The 14,765-nt window shown below is 40.9% G+C and overlaps 1 protein-coding gene across 2 annotated transcripts in view; it reads left to right on the forward strand.

Annotated features, from left to right (window-relative positions):
* INPP5A (inositol polyphosphate-5-phosphatase A) overlaps positions 1–14,765 on the forward strand; it is a 321,869-nt gene that overhangs the window by 179,514 nt on the left and 127,590 nt on the right. For both annotated transcript variants that reach the window (XM_056849629.1, XM_056849628.1), the window contains exon 8: positions 1,630–1,749. In XM_056849629.1, coding sequence (XP_056705607.1) covers positions 1,630–1,749 — 120 coding nt within the window. The remainder of the gene's footprint in view (positions 1–1,629; positions 1,750–14,765) is intronic.

Raw genomic sequence — 14,765 nt, forward strand, 5'->3', positions numbered from 1 at the left:
ATGCTTGGATATTAGATCTATGACTCAGTGGGACATCCATATTATGTTTGCTATCTCTTTTTTAAAGTTTTGAGCAGTCTTTTTCTTTAGAGGAGAGAAGACTGGAGGATTCTTAGATCTTCGTTGCTATCTGTCCGCATAAAAGTAGATCAGATAGCACCGGACTACATAAGCGAGCTCGCAGACATTACTGACAATATCAATATAGTACACCAAAATCAAACCACGATCTAAGCGTAGCAAGAGCCAAATACTTGCTTTTTGAAAACAACTATAAATTCTGTGACTAGCGTAAACTTGGTTTCATGACCATTGCCACTTGGTGGTGGATGTCATATTTTTGCTGAGATGAATTGAAATGAAATTCTTCTGCATTTTCAAACCATATTATGCTCGGCTGTTGGAAAGTGAAATTATGTATTGGTTAAAAATCTCCAGCAACACCAACTTTTCCATGCACTTCTCTAGAATATGTGTGTGTGTTATAATTCAGATATTACATATATAATATGCATACAGGTAGTGCACATCTCAAAATGGAAATTGTAGAACTGGAAATGGGTCAGAAATGAGTAACCAAAAGTTGGGGCATTTTCCCTACTAGAAGAGGAATTTGAGGCTTTTAAGGGAAGATGACTAAAGAGGGGCATGATACAGGTTTATAAAATTATGGCTAGGACGGAGAAAGTGAATAGAATTCCCCCCCCCCCCTCTCCCATTGCTAGAATTCACAGTTACCTAATGAAGTTGATGAACAGTAGATCCAGGACACACAAAAGGGAGTGCTCACAAAGCAATTAACTTGTTTAGCTGGGTTTACAAGGGCATTAGATAAATTCAAGGAGGACAAGCCCATCAATGGCTAAATGGAGTCCTATGAGTATCAGTGCTGGGAGATAGCAACAGAGAAGGTTTTGGCCTCCACTCCCCGCTTGTCCGCCTTCAGAGGGCACGTCATTGGGCTACGATGTAAAATAGGATGATGAACTAGATAGACCATTGGTCTGATCCAGTACAGGTGCTCATGTTCTTATCACTTAATTCAGAGATCCAGGTAGTCCATAAGAATTTATTTGTGTCTTTTCAGATGTAATTTGAGAAATAGCTCGTTAAGAGTTCTGTTCTATTTTCCAGGTTTGAAAAGCAGCCTCAAATCACATCTATTCCATCCTCAAGCACTGATGTTCGCAGTGCAATCCTAAACAGAGTTATAGCCTTCTAAGCCCATTGATTAGCTCAGTAGCTCAGAAAGGTATAATTCTGTTAGTTGTTTCTTTCTTTCTCCTTTCTTCATGGGTGCATCAGTAGTGCTTTTACAATTTAATGCTTTTATTCCCAAATGCACTTTGATAATCTGTTGGTGTTTGTGAAACTAATTTTCAGTGTCCAGGAGCTTTAAAAAAGAGCAGAATTTTATCAGATTTTGTTGGGGCTCTGTGACAGTAAAGCAGGTTTCAAGTGAAAGAGCTGGATCCAAGCGCGTTTCAATGATTTGTTTCAGTTCTTTACAAGAGTTTAAAATTGAGAGTCAGTGATGACTCAGTTGCTGCTCAGTAAGCCTGAACATTTTCCTTTTTCCTATTTGTCCTTACATTATTCTGAGCCAATCTTTTCTTCCTTTTGTCACAGTGCCTTTGACTTGGTAAACATTCATCTTTTCCATGATGCTTCCAATTTAGTTGCTTGGGAAACAAGCCCGTCGGTTTACTCAGGAATAAGGCATAAGGCCCTTGGTTATGTACTTGACAGGTAGGTAGTTGACTCTGTGAGCTTCTTTTATCCCCCCATTTTTTCTGAACCATGTTCTGGATTTTTATTTTTTTTTAAATAGAGATTGTTGTTGTCACTTAAAAAAATGTATGTGGCTTCCATGAGTAAAAATGCAGAGAATAAATAATTGACATAAGAGCCCAATAAATGTGTGAGGAAATTAAAACCACAAGCTGTAGAAGCTCTTGAGATCCCTTCTAACGCATAAGCCAATTGATAGGATAGGTCTTGCACTGTTTCCTAAAAGTCAATGCTTGGAACAATTGAGGACAGGCAAATTAGTGTATGGTGAGTGTGGTGATGACTGCCAACTTGGAAGGCTTTAAGAGGGGAGTGGACATGTTCATGGAGGAGAGGGCTATCCATGGCTATGAGTCCAAATGGATACTAGTCATGATGCATATCTATTCTCTCTAGTATCAGAGGTGCATGCCTATTATATTAGGTGCTGTGGAGCACAGGCAGGACAATGCTGCTGCAGTTGTCTTGTTTGTGGGCACCTGGTTGGCCACTGTGTGAACAGACTCCTGGACTCGATGGACCTTGGTCTGATCCAGCAGGGCCTTTCTTACGTTCTTATGAAGGAAAAGCAGGCATAACTGGCACATCTGCAGTCCACAGACAGTGGAAAGCAATGGAAATTCCACTGAATATATATAAAAACTTTCAAGTTAATCATGCAGGTTCATCAGCAAACTTTAATTTGGATTTTATATAGATATAGATGTATTAGTCAGACTTCTGTGTAACATTTTTACGAGCCCAGCACATTCTTATCTTTGCTACGTTTGCACTGGTGCCAGCTTACTTACCCTTGCAAGGAGTGGCTTGCAGGGAGTGGCTTACTGGACTGGTTCCAAAGTTGCCCCTCCACATGTGGAACGTGCCTTGTGCACCCTCTTGCACAAGCAGGACACTATTTCTGTTTTATAGGTGAGAGACCGAGAAAGGACTTTTTGCTTGCTGAAAGCCACATGGGAATCTGGGCACGAACTGTGTTACTTCTGTAGGTCTTCAAGCACAATGTTGGCATTGCAACTAGCTTCAAATTATATGTCATTAAGAGCTTAGCAAAAAACAGGAAAATGTACTGTCATAATGTGTTACCTACCAGTGTCTATGAATTTTGATTGGGCAAACCCTGATTTTTCTCCCCTAAATTTTCATTCTGGAATGTTTAGTATGAAGTGTAAACTTGATGTTTTACCATTGCTGAGGTCACTCACTCGTCTGTGCTCAAAATTATTGCTATTGACCTGCTGGGAGGTTGCCGAGAGAAAAGGGATGGATTTTTAAATATGTTTAAGTATTTTAAAAGGATGTTGTATGTATCTTGGTTTACTTGCCCGAGTCATCTGGTGCTGTCTTGATATATGTGCTCCCCAAAACTTGGTGGGGAGGGGGGGGGCACTATGGATTACTGCTTTCCTCCAAAATCTTGAAGCCAATTCTAACTAGCGCTACAAAACACGTAATTCTTTTTTATTTGCATGCAGGATGGTCAGTCTTGCATAGCTGTAATTTGTTTTTAGTTGAATCTCTGTGGTCCACCATTATGTGTCTAATTTACAAAAGAAGAATGCATACTCTGGAATTCTCAGCACAACTAATCTGTGTTAAGTGATCCTGAATCTACATTGTTGTTAAGGAACATAAAAGTGCCTTTCTGGGTCAGATCAAGGTCCAGCTAATTCAGCATTCTTTGCAACAATCCCAGTAACCAGCAGGCATTCAGTATCCTGCCAGAAATTAGCCAATGGCCCAATACTAGACCGTGATCTACCTTTAGTCCACCCCTTCTCTAGCGAGTGTCATGCTAACAGGCTATTAAACCAATCCGATGTGGCTGCTTTATATGCAATTGTTAATATTTTTCTAGGGGAAAGGATTATTGTTTGATTCAGGATTTCTTTCTCCCCTTTTGTAAAGAGCTGGTGCGTTATTTATTATTTTCTGTCTGCTTCCTTTGGGGGCTTTTGGATACCTCCACAATGCCCTGGCAAGGGTAAGGAAATTGTCTGGCTGCAATAGTGTTAACTGTGGGTCAGAGATGTCAGGGTGGTATATCATTAGAATGTGACACTGCCAAACCCTCCGTTTCCAGTGGCACTACCACTGTGGGTTTGCAATTCACATAGATTGTTCATTTTGAGAGAGCAGCCAGCCGCAGATCCGGACCTCCGTAGTGAAATGATGGGCTGCCCGGCACAAAAGGGAAGTTCTGTAAGAGCAGTGAATAATGGGAAACCCCTTTCATCAGCACAGCTAACCTTTTGGCAGCCACCAGCAAACTCTATTCTGATCTGCTGATTGGGGAGGACAATACACTGGAGCTCACTTTGAATGAATGCTACCACCAACAGTGCCCCCATTCAGAAGGTTTTGGGAACCATCTTGGACCATTGTCTGCCATCACTCCTTCAGACAGTAGGAAAAGGGAAAGTGAGAGCATCTATAGGAAAGAAAGTACTTATTTTCTTGGCTTTTAATCTCCCTTTAAAGCTTCATAGATCTACATTTCCAGCTGAGCTACAGGAGCAATGCGGTGCCAGATAAACACAGAAGAGAGAGGTTTCAAGCCGGGCCTTTAAATCCCCTTATCTGCATGCCCTAATAATGCAGATTTAGTGCTGTTAAAACCAGAGGCTGATAAGTCTTTCCCTCTAAAGCCTTTAAACTGCTAAAGAGCATTTAACAGCAATGTGGTTCAAGCTCTGAGAACAATACTGAGAAGGAAAAGAGTTTAATGAGCTAAACCTTCACTGAATGAAACCCGAAACATCTTTTCACAGTTGATTTAAGTCGCTGTGGGAGTAAGTGAAATGGTCCTGTCTGCTGTATGCATCTTGGGCAGTGTGAACACCAGTTAATTACTGCTATTTATGCAATATTGAAGTGACTGCCATAGACTGCTTTCCATCTTAATTATTTACAAAAAAGAAATGGATGCAAATTGACTGTCTCAGTTTTTTACAAAAACAATGCATGAGGATAAGTACAATCAAAGTAGTTGTGCCTGCAAAAATAAATTCACACACCCTGTAGTTTGTTGTTTTGTGCCTGAACCATTGTAAATAGCCATTGCAAACAGTTAAATCTTCAGTCGGTTTTAAAGATGTTAAGATTAGTATGGTTCTGAAGAGAATGGCATTCCTCTGCCCCCCCACCCATGGTGCATATCATTGTTTTGTTAGTGATTCGTTACTAATAGGGATGCATGTAGCTTTACCGTTTTAAAAGTCGTTTCAAGGATTTATTAATAAGGATTGCTGTGATGTCCCCAGAACCTTCTTCCATAGGACATTTGTGTTGCATTTCGCCTTTATCCTCCTCACATTTGCATCCTGTTAGTTTGAGCGATAAGTGAATGTATAGCTCTGCAAGAAGGCATATGCTTCAAATCATTGCACAACTTTGTATGTGATGATTCTCAGATAGTCTTTAAGCGCAGAATGTGGGCTTTTAAAAAACTGGGTCTGTAGTTGGGTTGGTAAAGGGGGAATTCCTCTGGGCAACCAAGATATTTTTTATCAGAGCGAGAACTGAAGGGTTGTATCCTATACGAGCATTCACTAAGCATTCTAATAAGAAGTGGGATGGTGAAAGATTATTCCAGTGGGGTAGCCGTATTAGTTTATTGTGGCAAAAACAGAACAGAACAAAAAGCAGTAAGTCCAGCGGCACCTTACAGAATACAGACGTTTATTCCAGTATCAGCTTTTGTGGGACTGAGCTCAGTTCTTCAGGAACAATAGGAGAAATATTATCTCTGAAGAAGTGAGCTCAGTCTCACAAAAGCTGATACTGGTGTGAATGTTGTTAGTCTCTAAGGTGTTCTGGACTTACTGTTTTGGTTTGGTGAAAGATTAGCCAGATGCTGCTCTTGTTGTGCCAGTCTTGGAAACATCCTGAAGTTATCCATAGTGGGTATTTCCCGCCCCCCCCCTTCGAAAGTGACAGAGTTCTTCTGTTTTCCCTTTGCAATGTAGCTGGGCCTAGTTGAACTGAAACACTTTTTACATTACAACTGTGAAATCTTGGCATAAAGCCCCCCTTTGTGACCTTCATTATTTTCTCACAAATATAGTCCATTGTCACATAGCTGAAGTTAATTTGATCAACATTGGGACATTTAACTTTTATGTCCAGTCAAAGGAGCTGTTTCATGCTCATTTTGGGCATTCAAAAGAAATGATTGCCAGAAAAATAATGTTACTATTAACAATTCAAAGCAATTAGTTTCCCAGGGTGAAGCGATGTGATGCACAGGCTCCACACAGCAATTCTTTGTCATTTTATGGATGCTCATCAGTCAACTGTCACATTTTCTCAAAGACCCCTCCAATCTAAATGTTTCTCCTTGGGCTTTTCCCAGAACTAACAGCTGAATGAGCAGAAGAAAAGCCACTTCGTTTCTAGGCAGAGGCAAACCTTGTGTTAAAGATCTGGGTCATTTAAGAAATGCAAGAAGCTGGAGTGTTTGTAAACACTTCTTTATTCTCATTATATATTAAGATTCTTTTTTTTTTTTTTTTTTTAAAGCAGAAAATCCTGACCTAAGCCATGACTTTTGAAACGAATTTTATGGAAACATAAACAAGTGCTTTTTAGCCTCTAGCCAGACGCTGTCTCTTTCACATTACACTATTATTTTAAATAATCCACTTTTCATCACCTTGAATAAGATGATTATTTTGAATTAAACTCATTGGGCCCTTCTGGTTAACTTTTATCCTCTCTGCCTGTTCCTTTACAGGAGAATTGCAGAATCTAAGTACAATACCCTTCCAAATATGTCGGCTGAAATGATTTCTTTATTAAAATATTTGTGTTCTGGCTTTCCATCCAAGCATCCCCCCACATTTTATTTTAAATGCTTTGCTATAAGTGTGACAGGCAGTACGGTTAAAATTTCCCCAGCAACACAGTAGCCAATGAGACCGTGCTCTGAACCAGCTAATAGGAGCTATGGGCTAGGGAGCAGGATGCAGTTAAGGTTTTGGCAGTTGGGGTGTAAGCCAGTTGAAGGCCAGCAGTTGGTAGTAAGAGAGGAGAATTTGAAAAACAGTTGATGTTACAGGAGACTGCGATAAGAATAGAGCCCTGGGACTGGAACTGCCCGTTTTTCCCTGTCATGAACTCTTTAAATACCGCTAACCCACTTCTATATTTTTTATGTTTATATTTACCTCTAAAAGGTAAAAAGGTAAAGGTCCCCTGTGCAAGCACCGGGTCATTCCTGACCCATGGGGTGACGTCACACACCGACGTTTACTAGGCAGACTTTGTTTGCGGGGTGGTTTGCCAGTGCCTTCCCCAGTCATCTTCCCTTTACCCCCAGCAAGCTGGGTACTCATTTTACCGACCTCGGAAGGGTGGAAGGCTGAGTCAACCTTGAGCCGGCTACCTGAAACCGACTTCCGTTGGGATCGAACTCAGGTCATGAGCAAAGCTTGGACTGCAGTACTGCAGCTGACCACTCTGCACCACGGAGCTCCCTATATTTACCTCTACGTGTGTATTTCCTAAATAAACTTTGTTCTCATTCATTTGAAAAGTGAAACATTTTGTTCCAATCAGTTTACTTCATCCCTCAGTTACAGATCTAGGCTTGATACCCAGACCCAGATTCTGTCTCTTTGAATCTTAATTCCTTCTGGGACTTCCTCGATGTACTGGAGAAGGCAGGGAAAGGACCCTTCAGGGTCTTTTGTAGCCCCAGGAAATCATCACAGTATTTAAAACTGTCTTACTAAAACCAGATTTGTGATCTAGCATTGAAGCAGCAAATGCCCCTTAAAAGGTAAAGGTAGTCCCCTGTGCAAGCACTGGGTCAATTCTGACCCATGGGGTAAAGTCATATCCCGATGTTTACTAGGCAGACTGTGTTTACAGGGTGGTTTGCCATTGCTTTCACCAGTCGTCTACAATTTACCCCCAGCAAGCTGGGTACTCATTTTACCAACCTCGGAATAATGGAAGGCTGAGTCAGCCTTGAGCCAGCTACCTGAAACAGACTTCCACCGGAGTCGAACTTCGGTCGTGTACAGAGCTTTGACTGCAGTACTGCAGTTTACCACTCTGTAGCACGAGGCCCCATATGCTATCACAAAAACTGTAAACTCAGATAGAGCACACCAAACATACTGAAAACCAGCGTGGCATGATGACTGCCACCAGGGAAAGAGGCTAACCACTCTAAAGAAAGAGTTTCACAGTCTTACAGTGCATTCCTAAGTATCACTAAGTTCAAAGTATTCTAACAGCCCATTCCTGAGAATTGGGCCGAAACTCTTTAGGAGGCGGCGTGACCTCGCCACCAGCGTAAGTACATGTAATACACGTACTTACGCTGGCAACGAGGCCAGTCCTGCCGGCAGCCGAGCACCGCGGGACCGTGCCTCCCCCCTCCGCCGGCGTGGCCTCTCCATGGCACAGGCAATGGCGTGGATAAGCCACGCCGGCGCAGGGGAGCGGGCCGGGGGGAGGAGCCGCCAGTTAGGCAGCTGCCTATCCCCTTTCGGCCACTTCCGCCGGCGCCGGGAATGGGGTGCTGCTCCTGCTTTTTAGCAGGCACAGCCTCGCTATTCCCTATGGGGCGAAAGGCCCCGGTTAAACAAACAAAAAAAGCCGCAAAACTGCTTTTTTTTTTGTTAACGGCGTACGGGGGGCGGCTTAGGAAGAGGCACCGTTGCGCCTCTTCCCTGCCGTCCCCGTACGCCTCAGCTCAGAAATGGGCTGTAAGTATCACTATTAAAGAAGATCCATATAGTTAGCCAGCACATTTCCATATTAGTTACTTACCTTATTCGGTACTTGTCAATTATCTAGTTACTTCCCACTTGGGTATTCCAGATGATTTTTTCCCTCTCCTTTTGTCATTTATTATATGTGTCTGATATTATGTGTCTGATTTTTCCCCTCTCCTTTTGTCATTTATTATAGATGTCTGATATTACTGGCTAGAAAGTAATGCATGTTCATGTGATAATTCATAATAATGCATGTGATGTGGAGAAACTGAGCACAGTCCTTTTGTTGGAGTTGTATACTCTCATTCATATCAAATAATGTTTCCACAGCAGTGTTGCAGAAACCATTGGTGTCCTTGAGTGGGTGGATCCTGCAGATCCATGCTGATCTCTGCTGCAAGGTGCCATCCCCAGATGCAAGCAGCTCTTTTGCTGGCAGAAGAGCCTCTTCCATCAGAGGAAGGCTCTTTGTGCCAGCAGATACCATCACTGCTAGTGAAACAGATCTGTGGATGGATCTGTTTGAGGAACATTGTGAACCACTCCATTTGTGTAGCATAGTTAGAGAATCTTCAACATGAGTTTGTAATAGAGTACAAAAGAGAAAGGCCCAGGATAACTTTGTTCAGACTTTGAAAAGAGTTTGTAGGGGTTTAGCATAATTGGGAATAATGTGTAAGTCCTCTCATTATTAGGAAATATTTTTAAAGTATTTTTTCCCTAATGAAAGTTTTATTTTTCAGCTTGTAGCAACTTTTTAGAAGTGAAAGCGATATTTTCCCCTCATTTCCTGGGCGATATAGAGTCTATATTTCCATTTCATGACTTTTTGTTGGATTCAGTGAAGAGTGAGTGGATTGTATGTGTTGATATGGATCTTTTCCACCTTTCCATTCCCTCAGAAATTCCCTGAGACCCCTGAAAAGCTGGTGGTGGTCACGGTATCCAAGCTCAGGGGCTGCAGTGAGCCTGGGAAAACGGTCAAAATTGCCCCTACCTCATGTTTGCACCAGTGGAGCCAATGGAAGCACAGAAGAAATGGGAATGATTTCACCCAGTTCCTCCTCCTCACTGCAGCCTTTCAGTTGTGTTGCTTTTTTCCCATGCGGGCCCATAGTCTCTAGAATCACCTTTTCCGAAGGTGCTGGGTGAAGACAGAAGGCTAGGGCGTGGGGGATCCATCATGAAGATCACTGCTGCACTGTTACTTCATAGAATCCAGCCTACTATTATTCTAAACCTGCAAAAGTGAGCCTCCCCATATGGATACTCTTGTTGGAACAAGGCTTGCTGGAATCCTGCTGGATCGCTTGAGCTTGTTTCTTGTTATTTCTACAGGAGCAGCTAATGGCTCTTACAAAACAGTCGCATATTCAAGAGCAAATCTGTGGCTTAACACAGCAGCACTCTCTGTTTTCCATTCGTGGAATTTTTTTGCTGTGAGTGAACTGCTTCCCTAAAACCGCGCAGACAGCAAATTTATATCTATATATGTATTTGCAAGCATTCTGCTATGGGTAAACAATTCACACTTGTAGCATACTTTCATATTATATTGGGAGTAGGGCTATGTTTTACGGTAGCAGAATTGACAAGTACTTATATCATTATACATATCTAACATAGCATTAGGCGAGTGTCAGTGTCAGATAAGATCATGGTTTTGTCAATGGAGGGGAAATACCGTTTAGGCTAAAGGGAGCCAGTTTTCTAGCTCTAAAAATTGATTTTTATGGCTCTTCTTGTAATCCTTTCCTTGAATTAAGTATATATATATTATTGATGTGGCATTTCTTGCAATCTTAATATTTGCTAACATGATAATTAATTTAAAATATAGCATTTTTTTGTTAAAGTGGCACTATATTGAAATTAAAAGTGAATGCACATATTAGTTAAACGGTGCTGGCAAATACCCTGAGTATTAAAATGATTACCTAAGCCTCTTGACAACACCTTTCATCTTGTTGTTTGCCGCTTGACCTTTTGAAATGTTTTGGTATTATTAAAAGGTTTCAGCTATTACATCAAAAAGCAAAAGGTTCAAAAATATGACAAAGTTAAGCTTTTTAATGTCAGTATTGCAACATTTCAAACACACAGCTGAAAGCACTTACATTAAGCCACTTTCACTAATGCCAATTAATTTTTCTTTTAAAAAAGGATTATTTCCACACAGTTTCCCAATTCTGTGGGCCTTATCAATTGTGCAAGACAATGTCTGTCATTATAAGTGGCCAGAGCTAGACACTACAGTGGATGGATGACTGCCACTGAAAATAACAGTCCTGCATCTCCGATCTCCTCAGGGCTGTCCAGTGTTGTAAAATATGTGACATAAAGTCATTGTACTGAGTTCCCCATCCACACTCCACTAAATCGATTTTGGTTGCTGTGGAAGTGTTCTGCCATACAGTCAAAAAGCTGCAGGGAGTCTCTTCTCTTCATAATCACTGTACCCAACAATGACGCAGAAGGCACAGCGTGGACCCGTTCGCCAACCTGTCTGATTGTACTATGTGATAATTGAGAAGAGACACCCATTTGTTGGTTTATTAACAAACCAATTAATAATTCAACTCCTTTTTTGCTATTACTACTTTGGGGTATAAAGAGATGCTTATGTTCATGAAAGCAGGATGCCCTAGACCAGGGGTGTCAAACTTAAGGCCCATGGGCCAGATCTAGCCCCTTGAGAGCTCTTATCCGGCCCATGAGCCAGCCGAGGCAGCTGCCCCTTGCTGTAGTTCTGGGCTGGCGAGGCATAACCCGGGCTGACTAAGTGACATTTATGTCATATTCGGCCCTCGTAATAATTGAGTTTGGCACCCCTGCCCTAGACAGTATGGTGGAGCTGATGTGGGATAGAAGTTAGGACTTGGGAGACCCAGGTTCAAATTCCGTCTGCCATGAAACTCTTTGGGTGATCTTGGGCCAATCACACTATCTCAGCCTAATTTTCCTCACAGGATTGTTGTGAAAACGGGAGAATGTATGAAAAGAGAGGACAATGAATTGGAAGAGTTAATAAAGAGTGAAGCCTATATTAGAAAAGGATTAGCAGGGAAAATATACAGAATGATGATAAGAGATAAAGAATTCATGATTAGAATAATACAGGCAAAATGGGCAAAAGAAACAATATCAATACAAATGGTGAATAAAATGATGAAGGGTATTAAAATGTTGAAGATGGATAGATATAAAGAGTTGGAAAGGAAAATAATGCTGAAGTGGTACAGAACACCGGCCCAAATATAATCAAAGGAATGAGACCGAACTGTTGGCATTGTAACGCAAAGGAGGGGTGGTTCTCACATTTGTGGTGGGAGTGCCCAAGGGTAATAGAATTTTGGAACAAAATACTTAGTAAAATTAGAGAATTGTTTAAGATTAGACTTCAAGTAACTGTAGACCTGATGTTTATGGGAATAATGGGGTGTGAGAAGGTAGAAAAGAGTGAACAAGAGATGTTTAAAGCGATGATATTAGCGGCTCACGCAGTTATAGCTTTTGGATGGAAAGATAAAACAAAGTAGACAATGGACAGGTGGAATAATAATGTGTTCGAATATGTGCAAACAGATGTATTGGGATACTTAAAACAACAGAAGATGGGAGAAACAGAAGAAATGGAATTGAAGACTAAGTGGAACCCATACATTAATTGAGTGAAAAGAGGAGAAGCCAACGAAGAGACTTTAGTAAAACTAAAAAGGCTATGCTCATGGCTGAAAATATGATATTATGGATTGGTCCATGAGGGTGGGGGGAAGGGGAAAATTTGTATTGGAAGAAGGAAAGTGTAAATTGTAATTATAAAGGTATGGAGATGTAAAATGACCTCCAATGCAATAAAAATATATATTTTTTTAAAAAATGGATTGTTGTGAAAACAACATGGAGGAAAAGAGAGGAGAACATGTACACCGTCTACATTCCTACTTGATATTTTTGATTCCTCATTTTCACTGATTTTCAAACTCCCTTCAGTTTCAGAAATAATTTGTTGTTTGGGGTGTTGTTGTTGTGGTTAGTTAGTTTGCAGTTCTGAGAGGGGAGATCTAAAAATTCCTTTGGACTCAAAGAACTAATTTTTCAGTTCCTTATTCATTGAATTTTTAGTTTTTTCCTCTAGCAGAGAAGCTGCAGTCAGGCTACAGATCCATAAAACAACTAGTATTGATAAAATAATGAAAATGTAGCACAACTGTAAAATATTTACCACTCCAAATGCTCTGCAAGAGAGAGAGAGAGAGAGAGAGAGAGAGAGAGAGAGAGAGAGAGAGAGAGAGAGAGAGAGAGACAGAGACAGAGACAGAGAGAGAGAGAGAGACAGAGAGAGAGAGAGAGAGAGAGAGAGAGAGAGAGAGAGAGACAGAGAGAGACAGAGAGAGACAGAGAGAGACAGAGAGAGAGAGAGAGAGAGAGAGAGAGAGACAGAGAGACAGAGAGACAGAGAGAGAGAGAGAGAGAGAGAGAGAGAGAGAGAGAGAGAGAGAGAGAGAGAGAGAGACTGAGAGACTGAGACTGAGACTTGGAGAGTAACCAGTGATTGGGCCAACAAACATTCACAATTCATCTGGTTCCCCAATTTTTTTTAAAAAAACTGCCCTTCATAGTGGCCAGCTGAATTTCCAAAGGTATCAGCATGCAGAACAGGACTTCCCCAGAAGATCAAATAGTGCAAGAAGGTTCATTTGGAGAGAAATGCTCCTTTTAAGTATTTAACAATGTTGCTTCTATCTATACTCAACAGTCTTAGCACCATACCTGATAACCCATTGCAAGCATTCTGTTTCTGATGTGAGCTCTGTTCCATACAGCTGAAATGTCTTATTAAATACACCTTACATGAAGCAAATATAAAATACAAAATCTCCCCTCCAGTAACCTTTCTGTGACCTTCATTCTCATACCCCATTGGCAGCCCCTTTCTTGTTGCTGTGAACAGTGGGGATTCACTATCCTCTGTGTATGCACACTCTGCTATTGTTTCTAACTCCAAACTGCTTTCTATACATTTAAGTGAGGGTATAACATGTGAAAAGATTATTCATCCTTGCATGCTGAGACCTGGTGCAGTGCATTTGTGTGTGTGTGTGTGTGTATTTGGCCGTTCAAATTGAAATAGGCTCTGGGTTCAAAGTTCAGATTTACTTTATGCATGGAAAATAATTTACAGATTTTTTTCTTAAATCCCAAAATGCTCCCCAAAGTAAGTAGACCATGATGCCTTTTGACCTCCCTGCCCTAACACAATAATTCTTGTATAAAAAGTGTTTTAATGAACATGTTATGTGTATGGCATTCCAGAGTTCAGATACCTTTTATGTCAGCTGCCTTACTGAAATCTTCAAATTTAACAGCCAGTGCAAGACCCTCAAAGTGTTAAAAGCTCACTTTAACCTCATTTTGAGACATTTTGTGGTCAATACAATTTCTGGCCCCACTACAACATCTCAAATTCTGTCATTTGTTTGAATTTCATACCAAACATTTGTTCGACATTATTTCTTGACATATCCAGGTGTTGTTGTTGTTGTTTTCCCCATAACTATTTCGTTACTGGTATAGAATACTCTTCTGTGCCATTCCACATTATATACATACCAGGTATAGAAGATGTGAGGAGTGTCATTGCCTAGAAAAGTAGAAAGATAAACTTGAAAGGGACACATCTACTAATAATCCTCAAGATTCTGGTATGGTTTAAAAGGTGTTTGCCTGAATTAAATAATGTTTGATCTCCGTATGGTTTTTTCTGTAGAAATGTGACTTTTCTTTTACTTTTACTTTTTACTTTTACTTTTCAATCCTTCCATTCATCCTGTTTCGTTTTTTTGTTTTTTGTTTGTTTGTTTCCTTTTTTTTTTTCCTTCAGAAAAAGTGGGGGAAGAACCTTCCTTTCAGTGGTGTCAAGCTAGGATGAATCGGCCAGGGGAAGCATGTTTATAGACTGTGTGAAGAACTTTGTCTTTGTGTGGGAATGTTGGTGACACTGTTACTGTTTGCCTGAATGAACTGCGATGACGTGGCTAATAAGGTATCCTGCTGAGCGCCACAGCAGGCCTTTCTCAGACCTCCCACTTAATTCTATTCAGCTCCAGCCCAGTGTAGCTAATTTTTCCCATTCCCTCAATTCTTCCGGGCCCCCTTACAAACAGAAAAGTCAACTTTTCACACCGAAAGCAAGATAAGTGCTTTAGGAAATAATCTTGTAAACAGAATGTTACCTTCTGA

The sequence above is a fragment of the Euleptes europaea genome, chromosome 5 (assembly GCF_029931775.1).
Source record: "Euleptes europaea isolate rEulEur1 chromosome 5, rEulEur1.hap1, whole genome shotgun sequence".
Classification (NCBI taxonomy): domain Eukaryota; kingdom Metazoa; phylum Chordata; class Lepidosauria; order Squamata; family Sphaerodactylidae; genus Euleptes; species Euleptes europaea.